This window comes from Anopheles maculipalpis, chromosome 3RL (assembly GCF_943734695.1).
Source record: "Anopheles maculipalpis chromosome 3RL, idAnoMacuDA_375_x, whole genome shotgun sequence".
NCBI lineage: Eukaryota > Metazoa > Arthropoda > Insecta > Diptera > Culicidae > Anopheles > Anopheles maculipalpis.
In genome coordinates this window covers 24,249,124-24,275,750 of record NC_064872.1, presented here as the reverse complement: position 1 = coordinate 24,275,750, position 26,627 = coordinate 24,249,124, and the positions used below count along the sequence as shown (strand labels likewise).

The 26,627-nt window shown below is 44.1% G+C and overlaps 7 protein-coding genes across 8 annotated transcripts in view; all 7 read right to left on the bottom strand.

Annotated features, from left to right (window-relative positions):
• Positions 1 to 5,259: 5,259 nt before the first annotated feature.
• On the bottom strand, positions 5,260 to 7,407 carry LOC126564799 (ATP-binding cassette sub-family G member 4-like). Its single transcript, XM_050221911.1, has 5 exons — positions 7,175 to 7,407; positions 6,527 to 7,101; positions 6,355 to 6,450; positions 5,963 to 6,259; positions 5,260 to 5,899 (listed from the first exon to the last, which is right to left on the bottom strand). The coding sequence occupies exons 1-5, from the start codon at positions 7,393 to 7,395 to the stop codon at positions 5,298 to 5,300; spliced, it is 1,791 nt and encodes a 596-aa protein (XP_050077868.1). The 5' UTR covers positions 7,396 to 7,407; the 3' UTR covers positions 5,260 to 5,297.
• A 1,788-nt stretch (positions 7,408 to 9,195) lies between these two features.
• Positions 9,196 to 26,627, bottom strand: part of LOC126564395 (ATP-binding cassette sub-family G member 1-like) — a 440,656-nt gene continuing 423,224 nt past the window's right edge. The window contains exons 2-6 of one of the 2 annotated variants that reach the window (XM_050221428.1): positions 11,071 to 11,278; positions 10,418 to 10,992; positions 10,257 to 10,352; positions 9,893 to 10,192; positions 9,196 to 9,799 (exon numbers count right to left, since the gene is read on the bottom strand). In XM_050221428.1, the coding sequence (XP_050077385.1) occupies positions 9,198 to 9,799; positions 9,893 to 10,192; positions 10,257 to 10,352; positions 10,418 to 10,992; positions 11,071 to 11,276 (1,779 nt within the window). In that variant the 5' untranslated portion in view covers positions 11,277 to 11,278 and the 3' untranslated portion in view covers positions 9,196 to 9,197. Of the gene's footprint in view, positions 9,800 to 9,892; positions 10,193 to 10,256; positions 10,353 to 10,417; positions 10,993 to 11,070; positions 11,294 to 26,627 lie in introns of those variants that run through there. The other variant, XM_050221427.1, reaches the window with a different exon arrangement.
• LOC126564347 (ATP-binding cassette sub-family G member 4-like) lies at positions 13,586 to 15,657 on the bottom strand. The gene is made up of 4 exons (XM_050221366.1): positions 15,409 to 15,657; positions 14,318 to 15,342; positions 14,150 to 14,250; positions 13,586 to 14,086 (listed from the first exon to the last, which is right to left on the bottom strand). The coding sequence occupies exons 1-4, from the start codon at positions 15,633 to 15,635 to the stop codon at positions 13,586 to 13,588; spliced, it is 1,854 nt and encodes a 617-aa protein (XP_050077323.1). The 5' UTR covers positions 15,636 to 15,657.
• On the bottom strand, positions 19,397 to 21,352 carry LOC126564389 (ATP-binding cassette sub-family G member 1-like). Its single transcript, XM_050221422.1, has 3 exons — positions 21,197 to 21,352; positions 20,059 to 21,129; positions 19,397 to 19,998 (listed from the first exon to the last, which is right to left on the bottom strand). The coding sequence occupies exons 1-3, from the start codon at positions 21,303 to 21,305 to the stop codon at positions 19,397 to 19,399; spliced, it is 1,782 nt and encodes a 593-aa protein (XP_050077379.1). The 5' UTR covers positions 21,306 to 21,352.
• Positions 21,984 to 24,156, bottom strand: LOC126564359 (ATP-binding cassette sub-family G member 4-like). The gene is made up of 5 exons (XM_050221382.1): positions 23,902 to 24,156; positions 23,264 to 23,835; positions 22,928 to 23,184; positions 22,666 to 22,834; positions 21,984 to 22,596 (listed from the first exon to the last, which is right to left on the bottom strand). Exons 1-5 carry the CDS (start codon positions 24,135 to 24,137, stop codon positions 21,998 to 22,000), a joined length of 1,833 nt encoding a protein of 610 aa, XP_050077339.1. The 5' UTR covers positions 24,138 to 24,156; the 3' UTR covers positions 21,984 to 21,997.
• LOC126565141 (cyclin-dependent kinase 1) overlaps positions 25,887 to 26,627 on the bottom strand; it is a 164,950-nt gene continuing 164,209 nt past the window's right edge. Inside the window, exon 3 of the mRNA XM_050222289.1 lies at positions 25,887 to 25,898. The gene's annotated coding sequence lies outside the window, so the exon portion shown is untranslated. The remainder of the gene's footprint in view (positions 25,899 to 26,627) is intronic.
• Positions 26,237 to 26,627, bottom strand: part of LOC126560489 (uncharacterized) — a 28,713-nt gene continuing 28,322 nt past the window's right edge. Inside the window, exon 17 of the mRNA XM_050216447.1 lies at positions 26,237 to 26,601. Within this exon, the coding sequence (XP_050072404.1) occupies positions 26,257 to 26,601 (345 nt within the window). The 3' untranslated portion in view covers positions 26,237 to 26,256. The remainder of the gene's footprint in view (positions 26,602 to 26,627) is intronic.

Here is a 26,627-nt window from a genome sequence, read left to right as displayed (position 1 = left end):
AGAACATTTCGCTTATATGTCGTCGATACATGCATATAAAGTAATACAATTAATTATAAGGATCAGAGAATGTTTAGAGATGATTTTATAGTCGAGCTGCTCACAAATATTTATAGTTATGAAGTGTTGCAAAATAAGTGAATAAAAGTTCCACTAATTTGGGCTGATAAGTAAGGTTGTTGCGTCAACAACAAATTTTTATTTATTGTATCAATTTTGAAACCTTTCAAATTATTTTCTTTACGATAATAATTTCTTATATAGTGAATATTTAAAGTTCAATACAGCAATGACATTTTATCTTTCTTAGTTTGGTGTTATTTTATCAAACAGAAGATCGGAAATGATGGGTATTTAAAACAGATATACTGATGGTCTTATTCTATTCCGTCCGTCTATACATATGATCTTTCCATTTCGATGTTCATTAAAATGTATTAAATGATGTCTCACATAAAACTACCAACCGGTAATTATTCTGACTTTTTTATCTCACACCAATACTCACAACCACAACTCGTTTCACTAGTTGATTGACACAATTTAAAAACACAATCTTATACTTACGTCCAGCATTGTACTGTAAAAGACGAAACGTAATAGGACAAATATTAAATTCAAAATTTTCTTATTTTTTCTCTTGTGATAAAGAATGCAAAAATTATTCTAATTGTTTCTTGTTTCTAAACATTTTTGTACAGTCCTTTCATTGTTTTGAAGCTGCCAGTTTTTGTTCCATCCACATCAATACAATGTTTAGCTCAAGGACAAAAAATTAGCAACATGAACTTGCTCGCTGTCATTAGCAGCAGCTTGATTCTGAAGACAATGTATGCCCCTCGGAAGCCAAATATGACTCTCAAACATCCAAAACTGTCGTTAAACGATGACTTCACTAAAGGGCATATACTTATTGAAAGTTTGACATTTCCTGAACTGGGGAGCATCTGGCTTGAGGACACAAAGACTCTGATTAAATATCAGTTGATCATAAAAAAGCAACTACCCGTGCTCACCTTCAAGCAACCCCGATGGAACTGAACGCCGGGAAAGGTATGGCTTGGAGTTCTAAACATTTCCCTTCCGACTAGTTGAATATAATCTCGCTGTCATATTCCTGCTGCTTGCCTGCTGTCATCCTTAGAAGTCGATAAAGATAATTCCCGTTGTGGCATTCCGATGTAATCGTCCATCGCTAATTTCTAGGCATTTATAAGGCCACTAGAGTAGCAAAGCGAAAAAGCAAGGAAACGTCAGAATTCTCAAACCACAAACAGCCTTCGATTAGCACCTTTCGGCTGAGTGAAAAACCAAACTAAGCCGTATGAGGCAGCATTCTATATAGCGGCGCGAAACGAAAGCGAACGACTTTCTCGGCCTCGGGGCATCCTATTCCATCCGAACTACACCTGTAAAGTATGCCCATTTGTCAATGCGGTACGATCAGTTGACACATTTGGCATGCTGTACCGTTTTGTGAACCCCCCAACCCTCCAAGCCTGCGCCCCATTTTTAATCGCTTTGTGTGTTAGCTGCAACAGGAGTGTCGACTGCAAATCAACCTCTAACTGGCTTTTTCATGATCCAACAGACCGAGGGTGCGCACTATTAAAACCTTCACCAATTGATCGACACTGGCTCGCTCGCGCGTGCCTCAACAGATCGATTGGTGATGGAAATCGTTCGCATCTGCTCGTCACACACCCGGTCAAGGTCATTGCATACGTGGCGCGGCTATTGGCATCGGTGGAGATGGCGTTTGAAAAACGGCAAGGGCGTTGCGGTTGTTTTATGTTCTAATAGCCCACTGCATCAGCTAACAACCGTAGCGACCGTTTGCCATTCCGGGGTTAGCCCATTCGCCATTGGTAGCCATTTTGCAGATGATCATCGCGTGGAAGATGTTGGCAGATGGTTGGAAAATGCTGCAAACGCACTGTCTTAATGATGTGCTGACAGATATGAAAGGCTTGATAATCTATTGAGTTCCGTGTTGGGGGTTATTCGTTTAAATATTCCATGTTGTAAAAATTGATGTGGAGTACATAACGTTTTGTAGAAAAATAAGCATTTTAATATTTATGAGAATCAAACACATTGGCCTTATAACCCAAGTTATATGACAAGACTAAAGGCTTACAAATATATTAAGCTAATCCGCTACAAGTCTCAAAACCTTAAAGTTATATTAACGTACCTAATAGGACATGTAGACATCAAATGTATAAACAATACAACTTCATACAGTCAAAAGTGTCTATTTTCTGTGGGCCAGTTTGTATATCTTAGTAAAAAATAGGCCCTATCTGTATAAAAAATGTACTCTTATACCAAGTGTCCTGTTATTGATGATGACAATTGCATAAAATTTGTGACGTTTGAGAGAAATACATACAGTAATTTAGAAATAGATATTCAAATATTGATGACAATACGGCGCTGAACCGTAATAATCAATTGTAAATAAATGTTCAAATATTGATAAAGTTTAGTCGTAAAGAAAAAGGCAAGAAAAACAAGCTTACAAAATAGAACACCACAAATAAAAAGGAACAAATGAAGAAAGGGATAACAAAATATATGAAGACATGTCTAAAAAAGACGAAACACCATGAACAAAATAAGGAAAAAGAGAGAAAAACGGAAAATAAGATTTAATATAAAACAGCATCCAATAAAATAAATATGTACAGCAACATCACTCCTGGAGAACTGGAAGTGTTCTCGGACACAGGTACAAATCCAAACTTGGGCTCCAATCAAGGCTTCAACTAGAACTGAGCACTTGAATTCAACTACGTACAAAAATAACCCAAAAAAATGTCAATACGTCTTACAGTCCCCAAGATGCCCATTTTTTAACTAAGTTCTATTCGTGTTACGACGATGTTAATGAACTCTGAACCCCTGTATCGTTTAGCTATCCGATTGTGCAACATACCAAACCTACTGACCGATTCTAGTTTTGTAGATTCGAGCGTGGTCGTTACGCTTCGTTAGCTTTAATGTTCCCTGCTTCGTGACATTTTTTAAATAGTTTGCTGTAAGTTTGAAAATAACTAAGCTTTGGGGTTTCTTTGCTGAGTTTGTTTCGTTTTTTCTTTTGTTCGGAAGATAACAAGCTTTCACAGTAGGAACCACACGAAGCAGACGAGAAGCGTAAAACGCATTTACGGAGGGCGGTGGCCCGACCAGCTGCTTAGTCTGCTCTGATGAGTTATCAATTTACACAACAGTGTGCTTGTTCAATTTGCAGAAGCTATGGAAGCGAAGGTGACTAAAAGCCTACTGTAAAGCCTTATGCATTACTCATCGCTGGAAAAGTGAAACTGTGTTTTAGTTTGCGTTGTCTGTACCATTGTCTTACGGTAGACGTATAGAAGCGATGGTTAATCATTGAGACTTGCTCCTGCTAAAATAAAGACATTCAAGTTCTGCAAACTCATGATCAAATGATTCACTTTCAATTGCATAAAAATCTATATCCATATCTTCCCACAGATTAACCATAATCTACACCAAAAATCCCCATTTGATCATCTCCCCCATTATGTCTCTCTCTCTCGCTCGTCATCCGCGATAATGTTCCTAATAGTTTGAAGCTACTTAAAGCGAATCGGTCAAGGTGGTTATGCAATTTTTTGATTGCCGTAATTATTATTCCGACTGCCAAATCGCACTAATTGTGTACGATTTCAAGATTAATCGGTGTAACAATAAAAGAGAGATGCGCAATTTATTCACTCACCTTAATAAGGTTAGGCTTAGCTGCGTGAAGTTCCCCGTAGCCGTTACTTCGTTTCCTGAAGGATCCAAAGTCAGTTTCAAGTGCATCCAGAGTCTCCCGTTCCCGTCACAGCGGACACGTGTTCTTGTTGGATGAATGATTTATCGACGCCGTCACCGACGAGTCGTGGGATGAGCAGGACGTCATCCCCACCAGGTTGGACAAACTCGTCCAAGGGACAAGGTCTATAATTGTTCGGAGAAACGATCACGTTTTCTTGGCCATGCTAAACAATTGAAGCATCAATGAGAGAGATCCAGGATCACCGAACAGCTCCAGGAAAGGGTGGTAACAGGTGCAAATAAAGTCGTGGCTCGCGGTGTACGTTTAATGATTTCTTCTTGCCGATCGTGCACGATCTCGAGAATAATTCATCCTGCAACCGGATTTCGCCTGTCGAATGTGCATTGCTCGTGATTTGTAGGTTTTTTGTTTTGCTGTTGTTGTTGAAGATGTCGGCAAAAAGGTGCCCCAGATAGTATTGAAGAAATCTCTAGTGCCTTAAGGCTTTAGCAAACCCCATCTGTTTGACCACATGGAGTCTGCGGCGATGCACAATCGTTTACCCTCTTGCCCTTTTCGGTTGCTCTTAAACCGGCCCGAGTCCCCGATAATGTTGGCCAATCGATATCGAACCGAACTTCAACCGTGTACGGTTTGCCAATGAACGCGGCTTCTTCACTGCCCGATAGCCATCGACTAGAGGTCAAGCGACGGATTGCTCTTCAAGCCGAGCAGTTGGTGGCGCTAGATGATGCTATTGTTGCTACATCAAGACAGATACACATACACATTTTTGCACCATTCCAAAACCGCTTAAGCTTAAGAGCAGCATCATAATCACTTTCGATGGACCGCTTGGAGAGGTGAGTTAATTGAACGAGCTTCAGCCCGAGCAATCGGATCTTTAATGTTATTTCAACTTGGGAAAGAGAAGTATTCAGACGCAACGACGCAAAAAAAAGCAAGAAGATCACTCCGTTTGCACTGTTGATTCCAGGGGAGTGTTAACTCGATCCAATAAGCTGTTGTTGATAAAAAGTCATTATTTGCTCTTATCTCATTCTGTTTATTTCTTAGTGAAGTACAAATTATTCGTACAAGATTTCATTCTTCATAGATCTACCGCCATCTTAAGCTCTGGATAAGGTTCGCATCATAAAGTTGACGCAACTCTCACATGATTTTTATCCCCACCCAATCGGAAGATAAGATGCCACATTATATTCCAACCGCGTTCCACATGTTGACATGGTTAATATTCTACAAATTATTCATTCATACCTGCTACCGTTCGCCCAGAACTGCGATGAAATATCACTTTGCAGTTGTGCAAATACGTTCGTCGTTGTGTTATGGCACAACTAATGATGAAACATTCCTGTTACGTGTCACACCTGCATTGGGAAGAAGGTGCGCTGGATCTTATAATCAGCAGGCGCCTACAAAGTCACTCAGGTTCTAGGCGATTCTCGTGGGATTTACTTTGCAAATAAGGCTCATCAGACCGTCAACGGTTCCATCGTAGCCGTAGCCGCAAGCTTAGATACAGAACGATGTGCAGGAACAGAATCCAGATGCCTAGCCCGAGTACATCCGTCCAGTAGCGGTTCGGTTCCATGTGAAGTGCTTCGAGAATTTTGCTCGTTTTGCGATAGTAGCAGAAGATCTCCTCACAACCAAGCTCTGTTCGATTGTGGCCGTACGTTGCTTGAACTAGTCCTTCGAATCCGTACCGGAAATAGCTAACTAGAGTGAGAGGCTTAAAGAAATCTAGCAGCTCGTTATATCGTATAAAGAACCCGGAGAATAGAAGAGCAGGAATGATTGAGGCAGGTACAATGAATGGACTGATCTCGATCGGGAACAGACAGCCAGCGATGAGTCCGTACACTTGCGAAAGCCATCCAAACAGGGCACAGATACCCCAAAACATTATGGTCCGATCTGTTTCGTTCAGTTGACCGCTTAGGTAGTACATGATCAGCTGGAAAGCTGTCACTCCAGACAGCATCCAGGGGAAGTCTGCTACCAGCTTGGAGAAGTAGTACGCTGAGATGGAATAGTAGTTGCTTTTGTGTTCCCGCACAAAGACAGCCATCTCTAGTGGGACTAGAATATGAATACGCCCTTAGTAAAATCCGGTTAGTCAGCATTATTGAAAGCATCACTTACATGTCAAAATAACCGTCATGGCATTAGCGAACGTGATGAACATCAGGAAGGCGATCAGAAGGGAAACATTCGATAGCACCTTCGAAGCATCGTTTCCAATGTTGTAAAACACGAATCCTATCGTTAGTCCGAACAAAATGTGCCCGAAAAATCGTAATCCCATCAGCAACGGGTTTCGTACCGTTCCTAATGTGGTGCGTCGGGTAAGGGTGGTGAACTGATCCCACCAGCTAATCGGATATTGAGGACCACGTCCTTCCACTAGAAACTCGGTAGAGTCATACTCCTCCTGTATGCCTGCCAACGAAAATGATTTGAATTTAACGAACATTTCAAATTGGATTCACGCGCGTACATATGTAAGTATGATTGCCTACATTTAGGCGCCTTACCTAGATTCATTGCTGCGTTGACGGACTTTTCTGATTTTACCATCAGCTTTTCCACCTCGCCCGATTTTGAATCGTACTGGGAAGCTATTTTCAGTACTTTGAGGATTAATGAGAAAAATTGTATAATTTTAGTTAAGCCATAACATTAATAAATAGCACATTATATCCTTACCAAAATCAGCTCGATTGTAGTACGGCGGACAAGTAAATCCGGCCTCCGCAAACGTCGATATCAAGTCATCCAACGATCCCTGATACATACACCTCCCGTCCACCACCACATAGATATCGTCGAACAGCTCCAACAGCTCCGAGCTTGGTTGATGGATCACACTAATCACACACCGGCCCTGCCGTGCGAGATCCTTCATGTACGAGATCACCTGATACGATGCAACACTATCAAGGCCGCTGGTGGGTTCATCGAAGAACATGATCTTCGGGTTCGAAACCAGCTCCAGCCCAATGGAGAGCCGCTTTTTTTCACCGCCAGACAACAGTTGCGATTGATTGTGGGCGCACTTCTGCAGCCCCAGCAGCGCAATCACATCATTCACGATCTTGATCTTGTGCGCTTTTGAAACTTCACGCGAAAGCTTCAAATCGGCCGCATAGTGCAAATTTTCCCGCAGTGTTATATTAGGTAAAAGGGTAACATCCTGTGCGGTGTACGCAACCAGCTGCCTATATCTCTGCCGATCGATGATTTCATTGTTGACAATTATATTCCCGCTAACGCCCTGCGTTCTGGAAGACAATCAAACAACAATGACACACCTGACACAGTTCGCTTCTTTCGTGAGAGCATCACTTCACTTACTTGAAACCACTGAGTACGTTCAACAAGGTCGATTTGCCGGCACCCGAAGGTCCCAAGATGGCGGTTAATCTTCCGGTTCGGAACGTGCCCGAAATGTTCTTGAGCAGCTGCTTGTCCTCTTTGCCTTGGCGGACCTGATAAGTTATGTTTTGGAAGTGTAGATTAGTACCGCCTTGCATCAGCGGTATCGTTATCTCGATGCTACCCTTATCTACGTTCATTTTGGTGTTTGAAGATGATTCTCTGTGGCATGCTGCAAAAAATTCAGAAATAGATAGAACTCGCATCATACACTCTTGTCTAGCGCGGCACACCTATTTGTATTACTCACAATTCTAGACACTGATACTTTCGACTTTTTGCACTCGAGGGTAGAGTTGATTTAGTAAAACCGTTCGCCTAACTAAACACTTCTGCAGAAGATGATCTACACAGAAAACAAGGGAAATATTACACCTCCAAAGTACACTGCACGGCACTACTCGTAACTGTTGCTTCCAGTCTACACGGCACCAGATTCTCAACTGAACTGATCCACTCGACTATTAATCTTCGGTGTGCGGGATCCACGATTCGCGAACCCGCACCCTTCTAGCTACTCATTTTTCTATTAAATTTATTGAAAATTTTCCGCCAATACCCGTCGACGGGCGGCGATTGTCGCAACTTTGACGTCACTTGGCAGGTTGATATTTAACATACCTGCTTGCCGAGCCGAAGCTTTTCACGCGGCCGTACACATTCACAACAAAAAAAAAAAACCCACCCCCAGACGAGACAAATTGCACCGTTCGTCACCGGGATCGTGTTGCGGACTTCGGATCAAACCGGTATTACGGTAGGTAGTTCGGTGCAGGCAAGTACAGGTACACACTCTGCCAGTAGTAAGCGACGCATTTCTTCTGGCGGTTGCCCCGCTATCGCTAACTACGACGCTCCGCTCGCCACAGCAATGGAAGCGATCGTGAAGGGATAGTAGTACGCGATCCACCAATCACCGTGATTCATGTATGGCATTGCCAATGAACCAATATTCCCACCGCCGTACAACTCCCGGGCCTCTTAATGGGGGGCTTGTTTTATTTCCGCAGTATCTTCCAGAACGACTGTGGGAACTCGTTCGCGGTGTATCGTTTTTCGACACAAATAAGTGAATTTTTTCCACAATGACCTTGGAAGGTTTGATTGTGGATGGCACGGAGTTTGGTTATTTTTTGGAGAAAATACGTTTCCATTAATTCTATGCTTCACATACTAGACACACGTTTGGTACACCAAGCCCCTAGATAACGTCCCGTTGTCTAGATACCGTGCAAGACAAACTGTAGCAAACACTGTTCGCCCACCGGTAACTACTCACCAACTGTTGGAGGTCATAGGTACGCTCTCATGTCTTGGGGCAACACCTCCAGAAAAAAGCGAGCAAATCGACTCTACAAGGTAGTGTATGTGAAATTTACCTAAGAGAGCGACAGTAGAAATGTGTCCCCCTGCAGCCACGAACGCAAAAAATTACACGCTCAATAGATTAAGCACCGAGCGGCTAGATGCTAATGGAAAGCGCAAACTTAGCGCTTCAGACATGTGAGCTCCAAGAATGAAACTGCAGGAGGTTTAGTGCCAAATAAGGTCCATAAACTGTCGTCTCGTAATATTCCTTAATGTCTTTAATGACGCAAGTGCGATAAATTAAGTTTTATTTATATAAATTTAAAGGAACAAAAAGAAAACACAAACAGGGTAGATTTTTTGTGTGTACAGTTTATATTGCTACAATTACTGGGGTTTCCGATGGTTTGTCTTACTGGTTTGTAGAGTACTACAGTGCAGAACTATACGTGGGTTAATAAGCAAAAATCCAGTACTTTACTTCCAGGGTCTTGACTTTTTTCTCTTTTTAAATAAATCCTCCAACTACGCGCACTGTTCCTATCCTTGAGATATTCAATGTCACTATGCGTGTTGAACTTGCTTCGCTCAAGGTAATGTAAGGTGATTGTACCTTTACCGGTTCGAAATCCCTTCACCGGTTTCGCCTTAGTCTCACTTTCAGGCTTACGTACAGCAGTACGTGAAGGACGGCTATCCACACCGACAGGCCCACCACGTCGTACCAGTAACGGTCCTGTTCCATCTGCAGCATCTCCATCACCTTGCTCGTTTTGCGATAGTAGCAGAACATTTCGCTACAGCCGAGTTGCGTTCGGTTCAGTCCATATGTTGCCTGTGCCAAACCTTCAAACCCGTACCGAAAGTAACTCACGTACGTGAGTGGCTTAAACACGGCCAGCAGTTCATTGTACCGAATGAAGAACCCGGAAAACATTACCGCCGGGATGACTGAAGCTGGTACAACGAATGGACTAACGTCGAGCGGGAACAGACTACCCGCGACCATGCCGTACATTTGTGCTAACCATCCAAACAGTACGCAGATGGTCCAGAACAGCACCACTCGCTCCGTTTCATTCGGTTGCCCAGTTAGGTAGTACACGATCAGCTGGAAACAGCTTACGCCGGCAAGCATCAGCGGAAAGTCGGCAACCAGCTTCGACAGGTAGTACGCCGACACGGGATAGTAATTGCTCTGGTGTTCCCGCACAAATACGGCCATCTCGAGTGGGACTGTAATCAAACGAAGGTGCAGATATTAGCACGGATCAATGATAGCAATTTGCAATTAGCATACGGTTGCCCGCATGGACGAGAATCCCTTACACGTAAGCACCACCGTCATTGCGTTGGCGAACACGATGAACATGAGGAATAGAATGAGGCAGGACACGTTGGATAACACTTTGGCACCGTCATCGCCCACGTTGTAAAACACGCTACCGATCGTGAGACCGAACAGTAGATGGCCTAGCAGACGGAACCTCGTGAGGGTGATGTTCCGTATCGTGCATAAGGTTGTCCGGCGAACTAGCACCACAAACTGTCGCCACCAGGCGATAGGATACTGGGAGGAGGATTTACTCGATGTCAGCAGATTGGTACATTCCTGTATATTTGTTGTATCTACAGAGAAAAAAGACTTGAACAAAGTCGTCCAGGTACAGAAGAACCAGTTTCTACTAATTACCATTCTCTAAGTATCCATTAATGGCTGTATCTGCTCTCGCTATCAGCTTCTCCACACTGTCCATATCGTCGGCTCTCTGAGACGCGATTTTCAGCACTGCAGTAAGACGTAACCGTTATTAACATTTCAAATCTTCTCCAATACTACTCTCGGATACGCACCAAAGTCGGCTCGATTATAATATGGGGGACAGCTGAAACCAACCTCCTCCAGCGTAGGTATTAGATCGTCCAGCGATCCCTGATACATACACCTTCCGTCCACCACCACATACACATCGTCGAACAGTTCTAGCAACTCCGAACTGGGTTGATGTACAACGGTGGCCACACAACGACCCTGCCGGGCAAGATCTCTCATGTACGCGATCACCTGATACGATGCAACGCTATCCAACCCACTGGTGGGTTCATCGAAGAACATAATTTTCGGGTTCGACACCAGCTCCAACCCTATCGAAAGCCGCTTCCGTTCACCTCCAGAAAGTGTTCGTGTTTGACTATGGGAACACTTTTGAAGTCCCAGCAGCGCTACAATATCATTAACGATCTTTGTCTTGTGGATGTAGGAAACATTCTTAGTAAGTCGAAGATCAGCCACGTAATGGAGCGTTTCTCGGACGGTGAGATTCTGTAGTAAGGGTACGTCCTGTTCCGTGTAGGCGACTAGTTGGCGATACTTTTGGCAATCGATCGTCTCATTGTTGATGAGTATTTTACCACTTACTCCTTGCGTTCTAAAATTATCCATCAGAAATAAGACTCAATTAGATATCTAGAGGGAAAGACGCTGTACTATCACTTTCAATCCATACTTAAAACCGCTGAGTATGTTCAGCAGTGTTGATTTACCGGCACCGGATGGTCCTAGAATTGCCGTCAGTCTACCAGACTTCAGGGTGCCGGAGATGTTCCGCAGCAGATGCTTCTGGTTCACACTGTACGACAAATTCCGAAAGGTCAGGTTGGTTATGGTTTTCACAAGTGGTATAACCACTTCAACCGTTTCTTCCGAGCTCATGTCTGAAGGCGTCTAGCAAAGAGAAGAGCAAAATAGTTGGGTAATGGAAGCATTTAAACCCCCTTCCACATTGTTTGTAGTAAACATAGCACAACCAGTCTCCACAGGCGAAGAGCTCATTGTAAACATAGTACCGCAGTTGAGCATTTTTTGTATGCACCCGGCAATGTTTGTAAACATCGTGCGTGATCCGATGGTACAAACACCATCACACAGTGACGTCACACTGCGAGATCTGTCAAAAATTCACCTGATCTTCATGCGAACATGCGTTTGCTCTCCAACGCTCTCGCCACATATCTTAACTCTCTCGACAACTCTCCTGCTTTAGATCTCTTTTGTCTTGCTGTTCCTTTAAATATCTCATTCATAGTCTCTTTGTATCTCCTGGAATATGGAGAACTTTAATGGTGCTTATTAAATCACCGGCATGACGTCACGATCGCGACGAAGTGATCTTGAATCACTTCATAGCACCATCTGGTATTTCTGCCCAGCACACGCTCCAGCACAACGCACATCGAACATGGACTTCCTGCCGTGGGTGATGTGATATGCAACTCACGCAATTCTCGCGTTTCTTCGCGCTCATTTGCATCCAATTTGGAGAACAAACTATCAAACTGATTGATAATTGCCGATGTCCACAGGCGGGAGTTGTTTTACTGACCACTTGCTGACGAACGAACGAACATCTAAATGTCAACCGGGTAGACTAGACTTCTCCAGTTAACAAAGATCAATTTAGACTCGTCGATCCTCAACGATCGTGAGGTCGAAGGGGTCAATGTGCGCACCCATTCTCACGCACGCACAAACACACACATCCACATGAGCACGAACCCGGTTTTCTAAAGATCATAGAGTTGTCGGTTTTTGAAACATGAAGATCAGGTTTTGTGTCCCAAACTTCTAGAAATTGTGTTGTGTCGTTTGCGAACTTTGAATATATGTTCGCGTAATTTATTCGTTCACCAAACCGCCGGCAAAATATCACACAGCAACGAAGCAGCTATGTTTCTTCCACTTACTTCTGGAACGGATCACCCTTTTAAACACACCCCCTCGTAAGATATCGATCGAACGTGCAGGACAAACCCCGATCGAGGCGCGAGCGAACAGCGCGGAGCGACTTGGCTGACTGAGCATAAATGCGTTCATGTGCGCGACTTTCGGCATCAGCTCGAACTGTTCGGTACGAAACCCGTGTTCTCTCCAACCGTAAGGCATTCAAAATACACACGCGCTCTGCGCTCTACGGTCTCCATGTTCACAGTGTGTGGCGTGCTCGCCCGCACACATGTGGCCACAAACTCACACACCCATTCGGGATCGTATCGGGGGTGCGCTTTGTGGACACTGGTTGGGAGAGATTTTCCAACCCTCCGGTACCCCACTGGCGTCAAGGGACAAATCGGCTGATTCCATTTACCGGGAGTCCGCATGGCACATGGTATCTACAGATTCTCTCCGGTTATTTCTATTTATTTCCACCACACAGCACACGTTCTCTCTGCGTTAAGATGCGAGATTATTTAAGAATTCATCAACCAAAATTTGTTAAACAAACGCATGAAAGTCGAGACGGTCCACTGTCGATACGATCGGGGAGTGAGTCATTCAACCGCCCCAATGATCACTTATCGCTCTTCGGTTGCCTTATATTTGAATAAAGATGTGTTACTAGTTTTTTTTTTGGGATGAAGGAAGTCAATTTGTTAGGTGGAGTGGGAGAAGGAAAAGGGTGGGAAGATTTATGTTGGTTGCTTACCAGAGGGAAGTGGAATGTCAACTACCATTTGGAGTGTTTGGAATGAAGATGAGATGAAAGTTCCCCATTTGGCTCTGACATTGCACCACGAGTCGATCCACAGCACAGCAGCAGCATCACCCTAGAGTAAAGTAACGTTGCCTTACGCTGCGAGACGGATTATCGCGGTCGCCATGCATGCACTTGTTGGTAAACAAATTTACTTGCACCTTTTGCATCGGCTTCGGTTTCGTTCCATTCTCAACTGCAGTGATGTATCGAGAGTGTAGAAGGTATGAATAATTGTAAAACAGCAATATTGACTCTTCGTTATGCAATAAGCACAACATCACGATCGGCACGTGAAATGCGAGCTAGTGTAAATTGATCCCCCTTTTATTGTAATATTACTCAGGTAGAGCGGATGCTTCTTAAACGTATACAAATGTACTTCTTGGAGAGATAAAACCTCTTTTCTTCTTAACGTAAAAATTGTTCCTCGTATTCATAAATGCAAACTTATCACGTAAATAAAAACGCTCATCTCGCGATGAGACGATCAGCGTGTTCTCTTTAATCTCCAGGCGAGACTCGCGTACAGCGCCACGTGCAACACAAACACCCATCCAAGCAATCCACAAACGTCCATCACGAACGTGTTTTCCAGCATGTCGAAGCTCTCCAAAAACTTAGGCACCTTACTAAAGTAACAGAAATCTCCCGAGCAGGGTAGATTTGCCCTGTCGAACCCGTAGATCGCTTGCATTGCTCCCTCGAAGCTGTACCGGAAGTAGGCGACGTACGTGAACGGAATAAGGAAGTCGAACATTTCGCGAAAACGTACGAAAAACCCGCAGAAGATGAGCATCGGAATGACAGAGCATGGTACGCAGAAGACACTCAGTTCTAGTGGTAGAACGCTGCCTGCCAGCAGTCCCGTCATTTGTGCAATCCAACTCGTGAAGATGCAAATGCTCCACAGCATTACGATACGATCGAGTTCCATCGGTTGTGAGGTTAAGTAGTATGCACCGGCCAGGAACACAGAGGGTCCTAGGATCTGTGGAGCGATAAGATGCGGTTAGGATATGGATTGAAGATGCTAAGAAATACTACACCTTACCAGAAACGGAAAGTCTGCTACCAACTTTGAGAAGTAATAGGCCTTAAGTGAGTACCAATTGTTCATACGCTCCCGGACGAATACCGATGTTTCCAGTGGAACTGTAAGATGAGATGTAGAAGCGTATTACTAAACAGATTCACCATCAAACAACTTCACACTACTCACATGTCATTACCAAAGGCATCGAGTTGGCAAAGAACACGAATATGAGGAAAAAGAACAGACATGACGCATTACTAAGCACCTTCGATCCATCGTTGCCGACATTGTAGAACACAACCGCGATCAGCAGTCCTACAAAAAGATGCGCCAAAAGTCGCATCTTTGTTAGCTGAAGATCACGAAACGTGCACAGCATTGTACGCCGAGTAAGGGTCACAAACTGTCCCCATTCGGAAGTTGGATATTGACGATCGCAAGGCGAGCTCGAGCTTTCAGTCGAACTATTCAACGAATCTCCGTCTACAGCTGGTTTCAGCATTGCATCCTTTTCATCGCAGTTTGCTACCTCATTCGGGATCGTTTTCTCTGTCACAACACTAATCGATTGCTGTTTGGCGCGTTCTCTTAAATGCAGCAAGTTCCCTTCATGCTTAAGACTCGCTATTTCCAGTGCAAAGTCGGCACGGTTGTAGTAGTTTGGACACTCAAAGCCACATCCCTTGAACGTGTCCACAAGGTTGCTTAGGGGTCCTCGGTACAGGCAATGCCCTTCGGACAGGACAAACAGATCGTCAAACATTTGTATGATGCTCGAGCTTGGCTGATGGATGACGCAGATCACACAACGACCGCTCGCCGCTAGATCCTTTAAATGCGCCACCACCTGCATTGCGGCTATAATGTCCAGCCCGCTCGTTGGCTCGTCGAAGAACATGATCTTCGGATTGGAGATCAACTCCAGTCCGATCGAGAGACGCTTCTTTTCGCCGCCGGATATGTTTGCTACTGGATTGTTGGCACATTTGGACAGTCCCAGTAGCTTGAGCACATCCACTACCATGCTGGATTTCTGCACCATCGTAATGTCCGGTGAGAGTTTCAGGTCGGCTGCAAACTCTAAACTTTCCGTGACGGTAATGTTGCCCAACAGACACACATCCTGTGGCGTGTACGAAACTTCTCGGCGATATTTTCGCCGATCGATCGGTGTACCGTTGATGAGTATGTTGCCGGATACATTGTTCGTCCTAAAACATAGAAAAGACGTTATGTTGTATCGATTTCGCTAAGGAATGCATTATCTTATTGCTTACTTGAACCCACTCAGAATGTTAAGAAGCGTAGATTTTCCAGCTCCGGATGGGCCCAATATTCCGGCAAGTCGCCCCGATTGGAACGTCCCCGATACACTGTTGAGCAGTTGCTTGTTCTGACCATCCTTGTGGCGAACGTGGTAACAAATGTCCTGGAACTCGAGCGTCGTTGATGGAGCAGCAACCGTTTTAGTGCCCTCGACCACAATAGCTGTATCGGTACCCATTATACGGACGGAGAGACGCAGATTGTTGTTGCTACTGACACAAAATCACCAGTTCATACTGTGTAAGCTGTTTGGAGGATAAAGCAGCAAGCAAATTACATCGTACTCTCACGGGTCAAAAGGTGCAAGGCTAGTAGCTTTTGCATCTAGATATTCCAGTCTACGCACATGCTGGTTAGGTAATAAAGTATAATTTAAAACCTGTTCTCATTAACAGGGGATACATAAGCATTGCATAAAAGTAAAACACAAACTATCCCCGTTTTTTGCAACATAAACACGTGCAAAATTAATCGTTTGTGTTGGTTTACTTATAGTCAGTGGTTGGCAACCCTACCAGCTGCCTGTATTACTGCTCTGATATGCTAACCTGTAGAGATTCCTGTTCCTGTTCCTATTAAATTGTGACGGAGATTACAGTCTTCTTTCTAACAAGAGTTTCACTTGCCAACCCCTGATATCGATCACACTCAAATAACAACCTGATCAAACATACAATTTGAAGCCACATTGTTAAAATCTATATTACAGCTTTAATCTACCAAATAATTAATTAAACCCATGTACTGCCCACTCCAATGATTCCTTCCCCATTACACAGTCAACATCAGCAAAAATACATTATCATTCACAAAACAAAAACAAACAGCTGGCCACTCTCGAAATTCATTGCAAATGTTCGCATCAGCTTGCAATGCATCGTTAGCTCGTTATCGTGCATGAAATGATAACATTCAATCCAAAAGACCCTTATCGTGCGGTGTATCAAATCGACCGATCGCAGGAACTTCAAGCCTCCTCAATGGCATCACACTCTATTTTCCGTTGTTTCTGTTCTGCTTGTGAGCCAATCCAAAGGCTAAACATAATCTTTAAGGTGACCAATATTGGCCGGCTGGCCTTACAGAAAACGCACTTGAAAATAGACTCGAAAGGTTATGCTAATCGCTACTTCAGCCACCGACCGCTGATAACATTTGGGGTGTACGTGCCCGCCTATTTTTTGTGTGTGTTTTGTTACGTATGTCTGATGATCCCGGACCTATTTTTGATTCGCCTACCGGCATTTCCTATCAACGTCAACTTCGACGGATTCTGTCAAAAACCAAAGTTCTACACTTATCATTCGTCCGTGTGAAGAAGATGTGAACGAGTTGTGAAGTAACGCGCTCAAGAGCTCACAAGTGGATATTACGTTCAATTGATTCCACATTTATCATCACAACAAACTGGCTGTCTCGGAATTAGTCACTGAGGAATCAATTACGTTTCACACCCCTGGGTCACAGCGCACCAGTAAACAGCACCTCAATTTAATTCTTCGTCGTGTGATCACGACACACGGACACAATAGCACTTCACTGAGAGTCACTCAATTCTTCCCTATATCTTGCACTTTAATCACGTTGCTAGGGTGTAGTAATGGATTAAACACCGTACCGTACTTTACAGAAGGGTCAAGCTCGATGACGGTCCTGCTTCTTACCTCTGCGCGTGATACACTGAAACTGTGTGGCGTTCGAATCTAACGCTGGCTGGATTGATAGTGCGGTTTCCTGCAAGACACTACTATTACTTAAACACACCCCGCCGTATGTTCAAACATCTGTTTTTGCACACACGCGTACTATCGCGCATTTAGACGGTCAGATAAGCGAACGGCAGTCGGCGTGAACGGTTCGCGCGGATGTTTACGTAGGAATGTGGAGGACTTTGGCTGCCTGCTAGCTTGGAAGTTCGCGTTTGATTGAATCCACGGCGTGGTCGCTTTATCGACGCGTCGACAGAGAGCAAGATAGCTACATGTGAGCTATGTGAATGAGACCGAACCAACCACCACGTTCCTCCACGTTCAATTAAGCCTCATTTGTAATCATTTTTAAGGGTCTGCACCAACATCAGAGAAATACAGAAGACACCATAAATTGAATGTTTTTCAGTTGCGTTTGCTTGTCGTTTTTTTTTTTCCTTGCTGCTGTAGCACTCTCACTTTTCGTTACAACTTGACCCGAAAAATTATGTACATTGCCGTGCATGTGGCGGAATATCGAGATGCTGTCCTCTTTACAGACCAACACGGTTTGAAATGGGAAGAGAAAGTCCGGCGCAACATACATAACATGCGCTTCACGCCAAGTTAAGGTTGGAGAGGGCTGCCGAGGTTTGATGCACTTCAGATGAGAGAAAATAGGAGAAAGGAGAGTCTTTGTGGTAGTTGTGTTGTGATCGCTTTATGGTGGTTGGAACTGGAGCAGCATACGCTGGAAGACAAATTTAAGCTTTATAAGTGAGTGTTTGTAATTAATAAGAAAGTATATAAGCATTCTTTTTAGTACAAATACATAGATAGTAGGTGTAACAACTATTGTCTCAGCTTCTTTAAAACTATCTGTATATAAATCTCATCCAGTGGCTTGCAACTTGGTTTAAAAAAAATCTAATTTAATATCTTCTTTCAGTGTAATGCTCTATTATCGACCACAAAGAAATGATAATGGAGTCATATACATTGTCGACCATACAGTCATTTCAGTAACACATTCTCCAGCGACTCGACTGCTAAGTTTATATAGCTAAGTACTCTACATCCACTTGATTTAATGACCTGCTGGTCAGTCCATACTACGGTTGAATTTGGTAAGACAGATGGGTAAGAGACTACTAAGTAACATGTGCACTTAAAAGCTTCGTTAATCATGTAACGTGCAAGAGAATTAGGTTTGCTACAAGGACGTTTGTTGGGCCTCAAAATCTTTACATATAACTGTTGCATAAAAAACCGTTTTTTAGGTATATTTTAAAAATAAACGGTTAAATATTATCGTCATCTTGCGACCTTTCGTCGGTCCTTAAGCCATAAGGGTCTATTAACCATTGGTTGGTCTTTTGTTCTGTTAAAAGATAGCCTATTTCATCAATGCAACCCCGACTTTAACCATGCACTTATTTAGATAGATTTTCCTCTTCAAATTGCGATCAAACGGTACTGGGGGTACACTTAGGTTGGGTACATGGGATGCCACAGAATCAAAATAAATTAAATTGAGAGAAAAAGCTCTCAAGAAAAAGCGAGCGCTGAGCAGCTGAGCGAGAAAAAGCGTAGGCGCATAAATAATCGGAACATTTTTGCCGCTTTTTAATGCATACTTTAGTAGTAGCTTAACATCAAATCATACTTTTATAGTATTGGTTAGACATCATTCCAAAACTTACCGTATTGGATCGGTCATTATATACACAGTAGTAAACAAGTCATAAGTTCCAGCGAAATTTAAACAGATCCTTATGTGTAAACTTATCCCAATTTTTAATGTGGTCATTTATTTATTAACTTGTGTGGAAAAATTCGATGGTTTAGGTAAATACACACAAATACAATAATGATAAAGGAGTAATACACAAATATAGCAAAAGCACAATAATAAAAACCTTAAAGAAGAATTTATTTAAAATTTTGCTCTTCAGTACAATATTAACAATAGGTTTGGTAAATTTATTTTCTTCTAAGTGCTATACTTGATTGCCAAAATCCGTGTCTCTTTCCTACGCAAAATCATAAAAAAATTAAACGAACGTAATTTGTTCCCATGTCATTTAGACCTTCTCAATACTGATCACACGAAAACTAACGTGGCCCAGCTTGCCGAGCACTGACCGTTAAGCAAGCAACAGTATTTTGCAAAACAACACTTAGTCTTATTACCTCTGAACAAAGAGCCAATGCTTGTTTCTATTCGTATTTTGTACACTTCACCCTTTGTTCACTTTATTCGTCGCAATCGCACCATAAACCCAACGTAAATAATCAACTGCATTATCAACACCAACACCAACGCTTTCGAAATACTAGTGCCATACCCATACGCGTCAATATCGAACTGCTCAAGTATGGTGGACGGCTTCTTATAGTAACAGTACACCTGCCCACAAGGAATCGTACCCCGATCGTATCCATAAAGCGCCTGCATTGCACCGTGAAACTGATACCGAAAGAACGACACCGTACTAAGTGGCCGCAGGATCGAGATCATATCGCCCGCATTGACAAAGAATCCCGAAAACAGAATCGGCACAATACACGCATTCGCGACGAAGAAATTTTGCATTTTCACTTCAAAACAGATACCTCCTATCAGTCCCAAACTTTGGCCGATCACACCACCAACAGCAAATACACCGAGCAACATTCCAAACCTCATCCACTCCATTGGTTGTTCGGTGAGATAGTACACGATCGCCAGCAGAAACGAGGGACAAAACAGCTGCAGGGGAAGATCGTGGATGAGCTTGGCAAAAAAGTACGCCTCGCGGCTGTACCAATTGTTGGCGATCTCCTTGATTGCGACGTTCACTTCGTCCGCATCTGGAAGTAATTAGTGTGTTACCAAAGCGATCCAACCCGGTACGGTGCACCTGTACTTACAGTTTACTACCGACACGGCATTGGTGAAGTACACGAAAGCGAACAGCTGAAAAAAGCAACCAACGTTAGCGAGCACTTTGGCCGCCTCCGAACCGGCATTGTAGTGTACGGCTCCAAACACGAGACCCAGTGCAAGATGCATGCCGAGTCGTATTTTGAGGAAAAACTCATCACGAGCTGACGACAGCACGGAACGCTTGAGCAGTGTGTAAAGTTGATAGTAGCAGGCAGTTTGATAACGAGCGATCCGCTTCCCGGGTACTAGCTGAGCAGCAAGAGTCGTAGGACTCGATGGAGCTCCCGCGTTGATCTCACGCATTTCTTCATCCACCAGCTGACAGAGCATTCGGTGTGCTTCGGGTTGATTGGCGGATATCGATTCCAGCGCAAAGTCGGCTGGATTGTAATACTCCGGACATCGAAGTCCAACACGTGCGAACCTAACCAACATATTCTCCACCGGACCCGCATACAGACATCGACCTTGGCGTAGTAAGTACACATCGTCAAACAGCTGGAACAGGCTTGACGCCGGCTGATGTATCGTGCACACGATCGTACGTCCACTCATGGCCAGTGACTTTAGATGCGAGATAACTTGGGTGGAAGATACACTATCCAACCCGCTGGTCGGTTCGTCTAGCAGCATAATCGGTGGATTGGTAATCAGCTCCACTGCCACTGCTAGTCGGCGTTGTTCCCCACCGGAGAGATTCCTCACAACGGTGTTGCGGGATTCGTTCAAACCAACCATCTCCAGTATGTCGTCGATTTTCGCTTCCTTCACCGACTGAAGTGAGCGCTGTGGCATCTTCATATCTACTGCAAACTGCATCGTTTCCTGGACGGTTAGAAATACCAACAGTGGACACTCCTGCTCGACGTACACACTGCGTGGGTCGTTCTCCTCTACCGGTTCACCGTTGATGGTAACTGTTCCGATCATACCGAATATTTGTGCGCCAGAAAGCACGTTCAGAAGCGATGATTTACCCGCTCCGGATGGTCCCATCAGTGCTACCAGTCGACCATGTTGGAAGCGGCCCGAGATATTGCTCAGAATTTCCTTTTCTGGAATAAACCGTAGTGTGATTTGAATGCCGAACAGATGAAGATCTTCTCCGTTAGGTAATCTTACCATTTGTACGATAAACTACGTTCCGGAACCGTATCGTCGATGGCACAAAGTCTTGCAGCGGGGTTGACATGCGCTTCAGCTCGAACTCCTCGCTGGTCGCCATCGTCATCGCTGCGTGACGCACGATGCAACACTGAAACACTAGCCGTACCAGTGCAACACACTGCAACTCCGTGAGCGTTTCCACTACTAAACTAATCAGTCACACAAAGCGCACCAATACTTTGGGCCCGCATGGCTGACAGACGCTACGCCGGCGTACAAGTGCACGAGACCTTGAGCGGAAAATTGTACTCCCTTGTGCGAGAGGGCTTGCAAATCAACTATGCACACGAATGCATTTCCCATTCATAGAATATCGCATTGGAAACGGCGCTATGATGTGAAATAGACATTTTTTCAATCGACCCTCAATCCCCACCGTAGCAGCAACCGACGATCATTACGTCACCATAAAAGAGATTGTAACTAGTCATCGAGGGTGGGTAATGTGCAAAGACTGTGCGATCGCTACTAACGACGCCGTTGAGACTAAAGGCGACAATTAACTTGGCATGCCGGTACCGGCCAAACGCGTTACATGTGTGTTGGGGATTTTTTTACGCTTACCAGGGCTTTTGTCGTCTATGCGATTCTAAGAAATTCAATTAAATCATCATCGTCCAGTAATCATGACAAGCATCATTCACCAGATCCCTCGTATGCAGTTAATTCTCAAACATGCTTGAAGAAACGAGAATTGTTTTAATTCTTTCAATCAATTAAACATATATTGGAATTTTTCCATCACCAATCCATTCACTATTGGTATATTTTTAATCGAAAACGCAACACAATGTACAGAATGACTTGAAACGCCGCAATAAATCCCAACAGTACGTACACATTCTCCCAATAGCCATCCTCCCGTGTGTCCATAAACTTGAGAAATTTGCCTGGTTTATTATAGTAGCAGATGTCTTTCGAGCAGGGAAAGGCTGTCCTATTCCCGTAGATCGCCTGCAACGAACCTTGCAAACTGTAGCGAAAGAAGGATGTGTACGAGATGTAGCTCAGATACTCGTTCATTTCGTACGGTTTCACGAAAAAGCCCGAAAACAGTAACGATGGAATACTGAAGCACGGCACAAAGAAGGTAGCCATCTGCATGTCAAAAGCTGCTCCGGACAGTAGGCCCACCGTTTGGGCGAATATTCCTAGCAGTAGTAGCACGAGACAAAGCTTCTCGAACCTTTCCCATTCCAATGGTTGTCCGGTGAGATAGTAAGCGATCGCGAGAAACAGCGACGGACAGAGGATCTGCAGTGGTAGATCAGCAACTATTTTTGACAGATAGTACGCCTCGAGTGAGTACCAGTTGTTGAGCCTTTCCCGTATGAACACTTTGGTTTCGAGAGGAACTGCAAAGGTGGAATGATCGTATAATTAGAAGATAAAACATTTTCAGGAAGCGCATTGAGAGAACTCACAAGTTATAACACACGGCATAGCATTGCCGAAGAAGATAAATAGCTGGAAGAAAAACAAACAGGCACCATTCACCATCACCAATGCGCCATCCTCGCCGGATTGATAGAATACCGAACCAAGCAGCACTCCGACCAGTATGTGGGCAATAACACGAAGTTGAGCAAAAAACTGTGAAGATCGTAGCAGTAATGCATACCATTAAAGTCGTCTCATCTGCATATTTTTATCGACTGGCCAAAAAAAAAGCGAAACCAAACTCACAAAATCTCTCGACGTCACTCGTAGTGACCTTCGCAACAGCACATAAAACTGTTTCCATTGCGAAATTTGATAACGACCGTGTGATCTGGTCTTGGCGGGCACCGGCACGATATCTTCCTCGCCCCCAGTCGAGTTGACAAGGCCATCGTCCTTGATACTGTTTTCCTGACGCGATTGCTTCCGGTCGATTGCGAGTCGGTTGTAGCGCTGCACCAGCTGTTCCAACTCTCGCAGCGGCTTGGACGCCACCTCCAACGCTGCAAAGACGCCAGCGAGAACCGATAAGGATGCATAGACATTAAACACGAAAACATCAACAGCAAAGCAATAGTTTACCAAAGTCGGCCCGGTTGTAGAACTTGGGACAATGGTACCCGCTGTCGGCAAACGTTCCAACCATTCCGTCTAGTGGCCCGTTGTAAATACACATCCCCGCCGATAGGAGATACAGGTCGTCAAACAGCTGGAACAAGCTGGACGAAGGTTGATGAATGACACACGCAACGGTACGGCCCTCGCTGGCGACTGTTTTGACGTAGCTCACAAGCTCCATCGCCGAAACACTGTCCAGTCCGCTGGTTGGTTCATCGAGCAGAATTATCGGTGGATTGCTTACCATCTCAATCCCGATCGAAAGTCGCTTCTTTTCACCACCCGATAGCTTCTTCACCAATGTCTGCATACCATTATCAAGCCCCAAAATGTGCAAGATTTCGTTCACCTTCTTTTTGCGCACCATTTCGGATCTGTTGGACATCTTCAGTTCGGCGGCATAGTTCATCGTTTCCAGCACGGTTAAATGTTCGATGAGGTTAAAGTCCTGCTGAATGTAGACACACTGTTGACGATACTTTTTTCGATCCAGCATGTATCCATTCACTTCGATCGTTCCAATAAATCCCGTTTGTCTGGTGGGAGATGCCATTGATGGAATCATTCTTGTAGAATGTGATCTAGTAACGTGATGTACTAACCTCAATCCGGAGAGAATACCGAGCAGCGATGACTTCCCGGCACCGGATGGGCCCAGTATTGCCACCAACCGGCCAGGTTGAAACCTTCCCGACACATTCTTGATGATGTCCTTCGGTCGTCCACCATTTTGATCCTTGCGTCGATAGCAAATGTTGCGAAAGGTTAGCGTTAAGCTCTGTCCCAATACGGGATCCTCAAGATTGAGTGCCACTGCGTCAACACTCTCATCCGCCATAATTCACCACGCACTGTAAACTGTGCTCATTCGTGCTAGACACGCTCCCCCTCCACTGTTTTATCTTTATTAAAGCTATGGTAGCGATTGGGACAAACTCGTTCTAAGCATAATAAACGCCGATAGAGCAAGGTCCCTTAAATAATCGTTCTCTTTTTACACTACAGATGCATTCCTCATTTTTTGCTTCTTAGAAACCTATCTTTTGCATTACACTAACAACAACATAAGTAATTCTTACAACACTATCGCATTGCACGATTCGTACGATCACTGTTTGCGGTTGGCGTACAAACCGCGATCAACTACCACTCTCGCTCAATGCTCTATCGCAACTGTGCGAAAAACCGTCCCTAGCAAACGTTCGACCTGGGTGTTAGTCGACACGACACGAGAATCGCACTGGTCCAAGGCTCGCAACTTCCATAGTAGTAGATTTGTTACAGCAACTGGTGCCAGGGAGGCTCGACTGGCGACCCTTTCGTGCAGTGCTGTTTCTTCTCGCAAGGTACGGTTGTACACTATCAGGGCTACCCGGTATGTACACAGTCGTGTGCGTGTAAGAGGCATTATTGATTAAATCAATATCGTTTCCACGCGTGGTAATCGGTTACAGAGCATAATTTAAACGACCAAACACGTTACGAAACCTCGAAAAAAAAGGCACGGTTTTTCGGTTTATCACAAACTCTCATCTTGGGGATGGTTTTAGTAGGGTGATAGGGGAATGTTCGAGGTGTAACTCGCGCTTCCAACAATGGTGAGAATCAGATCATTCTGAACGAGCCGCTAACATATGCGAATTATAATGTTGGTGCTAGATACACGGGGTTTAGACGAATAGATTTAGAGAGATTGTTTGGACAGGAGAATTTTAAGATGGTTTTTTGCCATTTATTTACTCCAAGAAAACCTGCTATATCCAACAAATTAGCTAATCGGATAATATCATAGTTTCTAAAACAACCAACTAAAATAGGTCACATATTCATCGATACAAAAATATTGCTTTAATTTAAAAAAAAAATTCCTTATTACCTATGTGGTGAGGACTGACTATCCAATTACGTGGGTTCAATAAGTTTACTAAGCTATTCAATGACCTACTTGACCTGGTAGATCGTTAGGCCAAGAAGAAAATGTTCAAAATTCAAAACATTGCGTCCAGACCCTGTGTGCGGAGTTGAATGCAAAACTATGTGAGTCATCAAGATCACTATGCTTTAGTTGGCTCATAATATATCATGTCTAGCGGGTCCCATAAAAAATGGAGTATGCTTTTTATACATCACTTCTTCTACTTTTTTGCCTGCTCAGGGTTGAGCACGTTGTCCAGGTCACTGATCCCTTTTTATGAAACTCTTTGCAGGGACAGGTTTGACTCCGTGCAATCCATCCCACGAGCTCGCTGTGCTCCTCTTCGTCTCGTGTCCTAACTCTTGATGCAACTTGTTAAATTGATCTCTAGTTTGATTATTGAAAAAAGCAATGTCTTATACTACATCAAGTCTAGCGGGTACAACCAAATCCCACCCATCAGAATACTTTCTTCAAAAAATCAACAAAGTTCGTTTAAAACCATTCGTAGGAGAGTTATATTTACTAGCATTAGATAGCCCTATTTACATATGTATATATCACAAGATTACTGCAAACATAAGCTTAGAACATATTACGCCCTAAGAAGCAAGAAAGCGACCCCATTCCCTGCTTCACTTATTCTTTTTTTGGATTACTTTCACTGTGCGCGAAAAAGTGCCTCTTTAGCGATACACGCCTCCGCCTCCTGAAATCTACGAGGACAAGTCTTCTCCGTTTTCTTAAATGCTACCTCTGCGACAAGCAAATCCCCAAATCGCTTATTTGAACCGCGATCTTTAGAAAAACCGCTACGCTCCCAACGGGCGTTCTACCATCTACGTAAAATTTGTATTATTTTGTCCACTGCTACTCATACTGCTGGACACTGCTCTATCCTTCGAATGCCCTTTGTTTCGACGGAAGCATCATTACGCGACGGAATGTGAGTTGAGCGAAGAAAATTGAACGATCTTAGACGTATAGGCCTCTGCTCCTGCTGATCAGCTGACTAGCGATCTCTGGTCCCAGCAGTGTTTCGTTAAATTTTATTCTTCATCCTGTACTGCATCACGTAGAAGGCCGATACTCTAAAGACGAAAAATATCACACTAAGCGCTATCACAGCCTCGACAAAATCCGCCTCCAGCATGTCGATCTCCTTGAGGAACTTCTTTGGCAACACAAAGTGACAGTACGTCTCGTCACAGTCCATCCGGGGTCGGTCGTAGCCGAAGATGGCCAGAGCCGCACCCTGCAGCGCGTACTTAAGGAACGAGATGTGAAACAACCAGTGCATGACCGGGTGTGCATCCGTCAGGTGAATGAAGAACCCGGAGAATATCAGGAACGGACAGATGAAGAATGGTCCAAAAACAGCTCCATTCTGGAAAAGAAGAAAATTTACATTAG

Coding starts and splice junctions, on each gene's coding strand:
- LOC126564799 (XM_050221911.1), bottom strand. CDS start 7,395: ATGAACGTAGATAAGGGTAGCATCGAGATAACGATACCGCTGATGCAA. Junction 6,451..6,526: donor CTACAATCGAGCTGATTTTG/GTAAGGATATAA, acceptor TAATCCTCAAAG/TACTGAAAATAGCTTCCCAG. Junction 5,900..5,962: donor CATGACGGTTATTTTGACAT/GTAAGTGATGCT, acceptor TTCATATTCTAG/TCCCACTAGAGATGGCTGTC.
- LOC126564347 (XM_050221366.1), bottom strand. CDS start 15,635: ATGGGTACCGATACAGCTATTGTGGTCGAGGGCACTAAAACGGTTGCT. Junction 15,343..15,408: donor AACATTCTGAGTGGGTTCAA/GTAAGCAATAAG, acceptor TCTATGTTTTAG/GACGAACAATGTATCCGGCA. Junction 14,087..14,149: donor TAGCAGACTTTCCGTTTCTG/GTAAGGTGTAGT, acceptor ATCGCTCCACAG/ATCCTAGGACCCTCTGTGTT.
- LOC126564389 (XM_050221422.1), bottom strand. CDS start 21,305: ATGACGATGGCGACCAGCGAGGAGTTCGAGCTGAAGCGCATGTCAACC. Junction 21,130..21,196: donor CGTAGTTTATCGTACAAATG/GTAAGATTACCT, acceptor GGTTTATTCCAG/AAAAGGAAATTCTGAGCAAT. Junction 19,999..20,058: donor TGCCGTGTCGGTAGTAAACT/GTAAGTACAGGT, acceptor AATTACTTCCAG/ATGCGGACGAAGTGAACGTC.
- LOC126564359 (XM_050221382.1), bottom strand. CDS start 24,137: ATGGCGGATGAGAGTGTTGACGCAGTGGCACTCAATCTTGAGGATCCC. Junction 23,836..23,901: donor GGTATTCTCTCCGGATTGAG/GTTAGTACATCA, acceptor ATCTCCCACCAG/ACAAACGGGATTTATTGGAA. Junction 22,835..22,927: donor GAGTGACGTCGAGAGATTTT/GTGAGTTTGGTT, acceptor CGATCTTCACAG/TTTTTTGCTCAACTTCGTGT.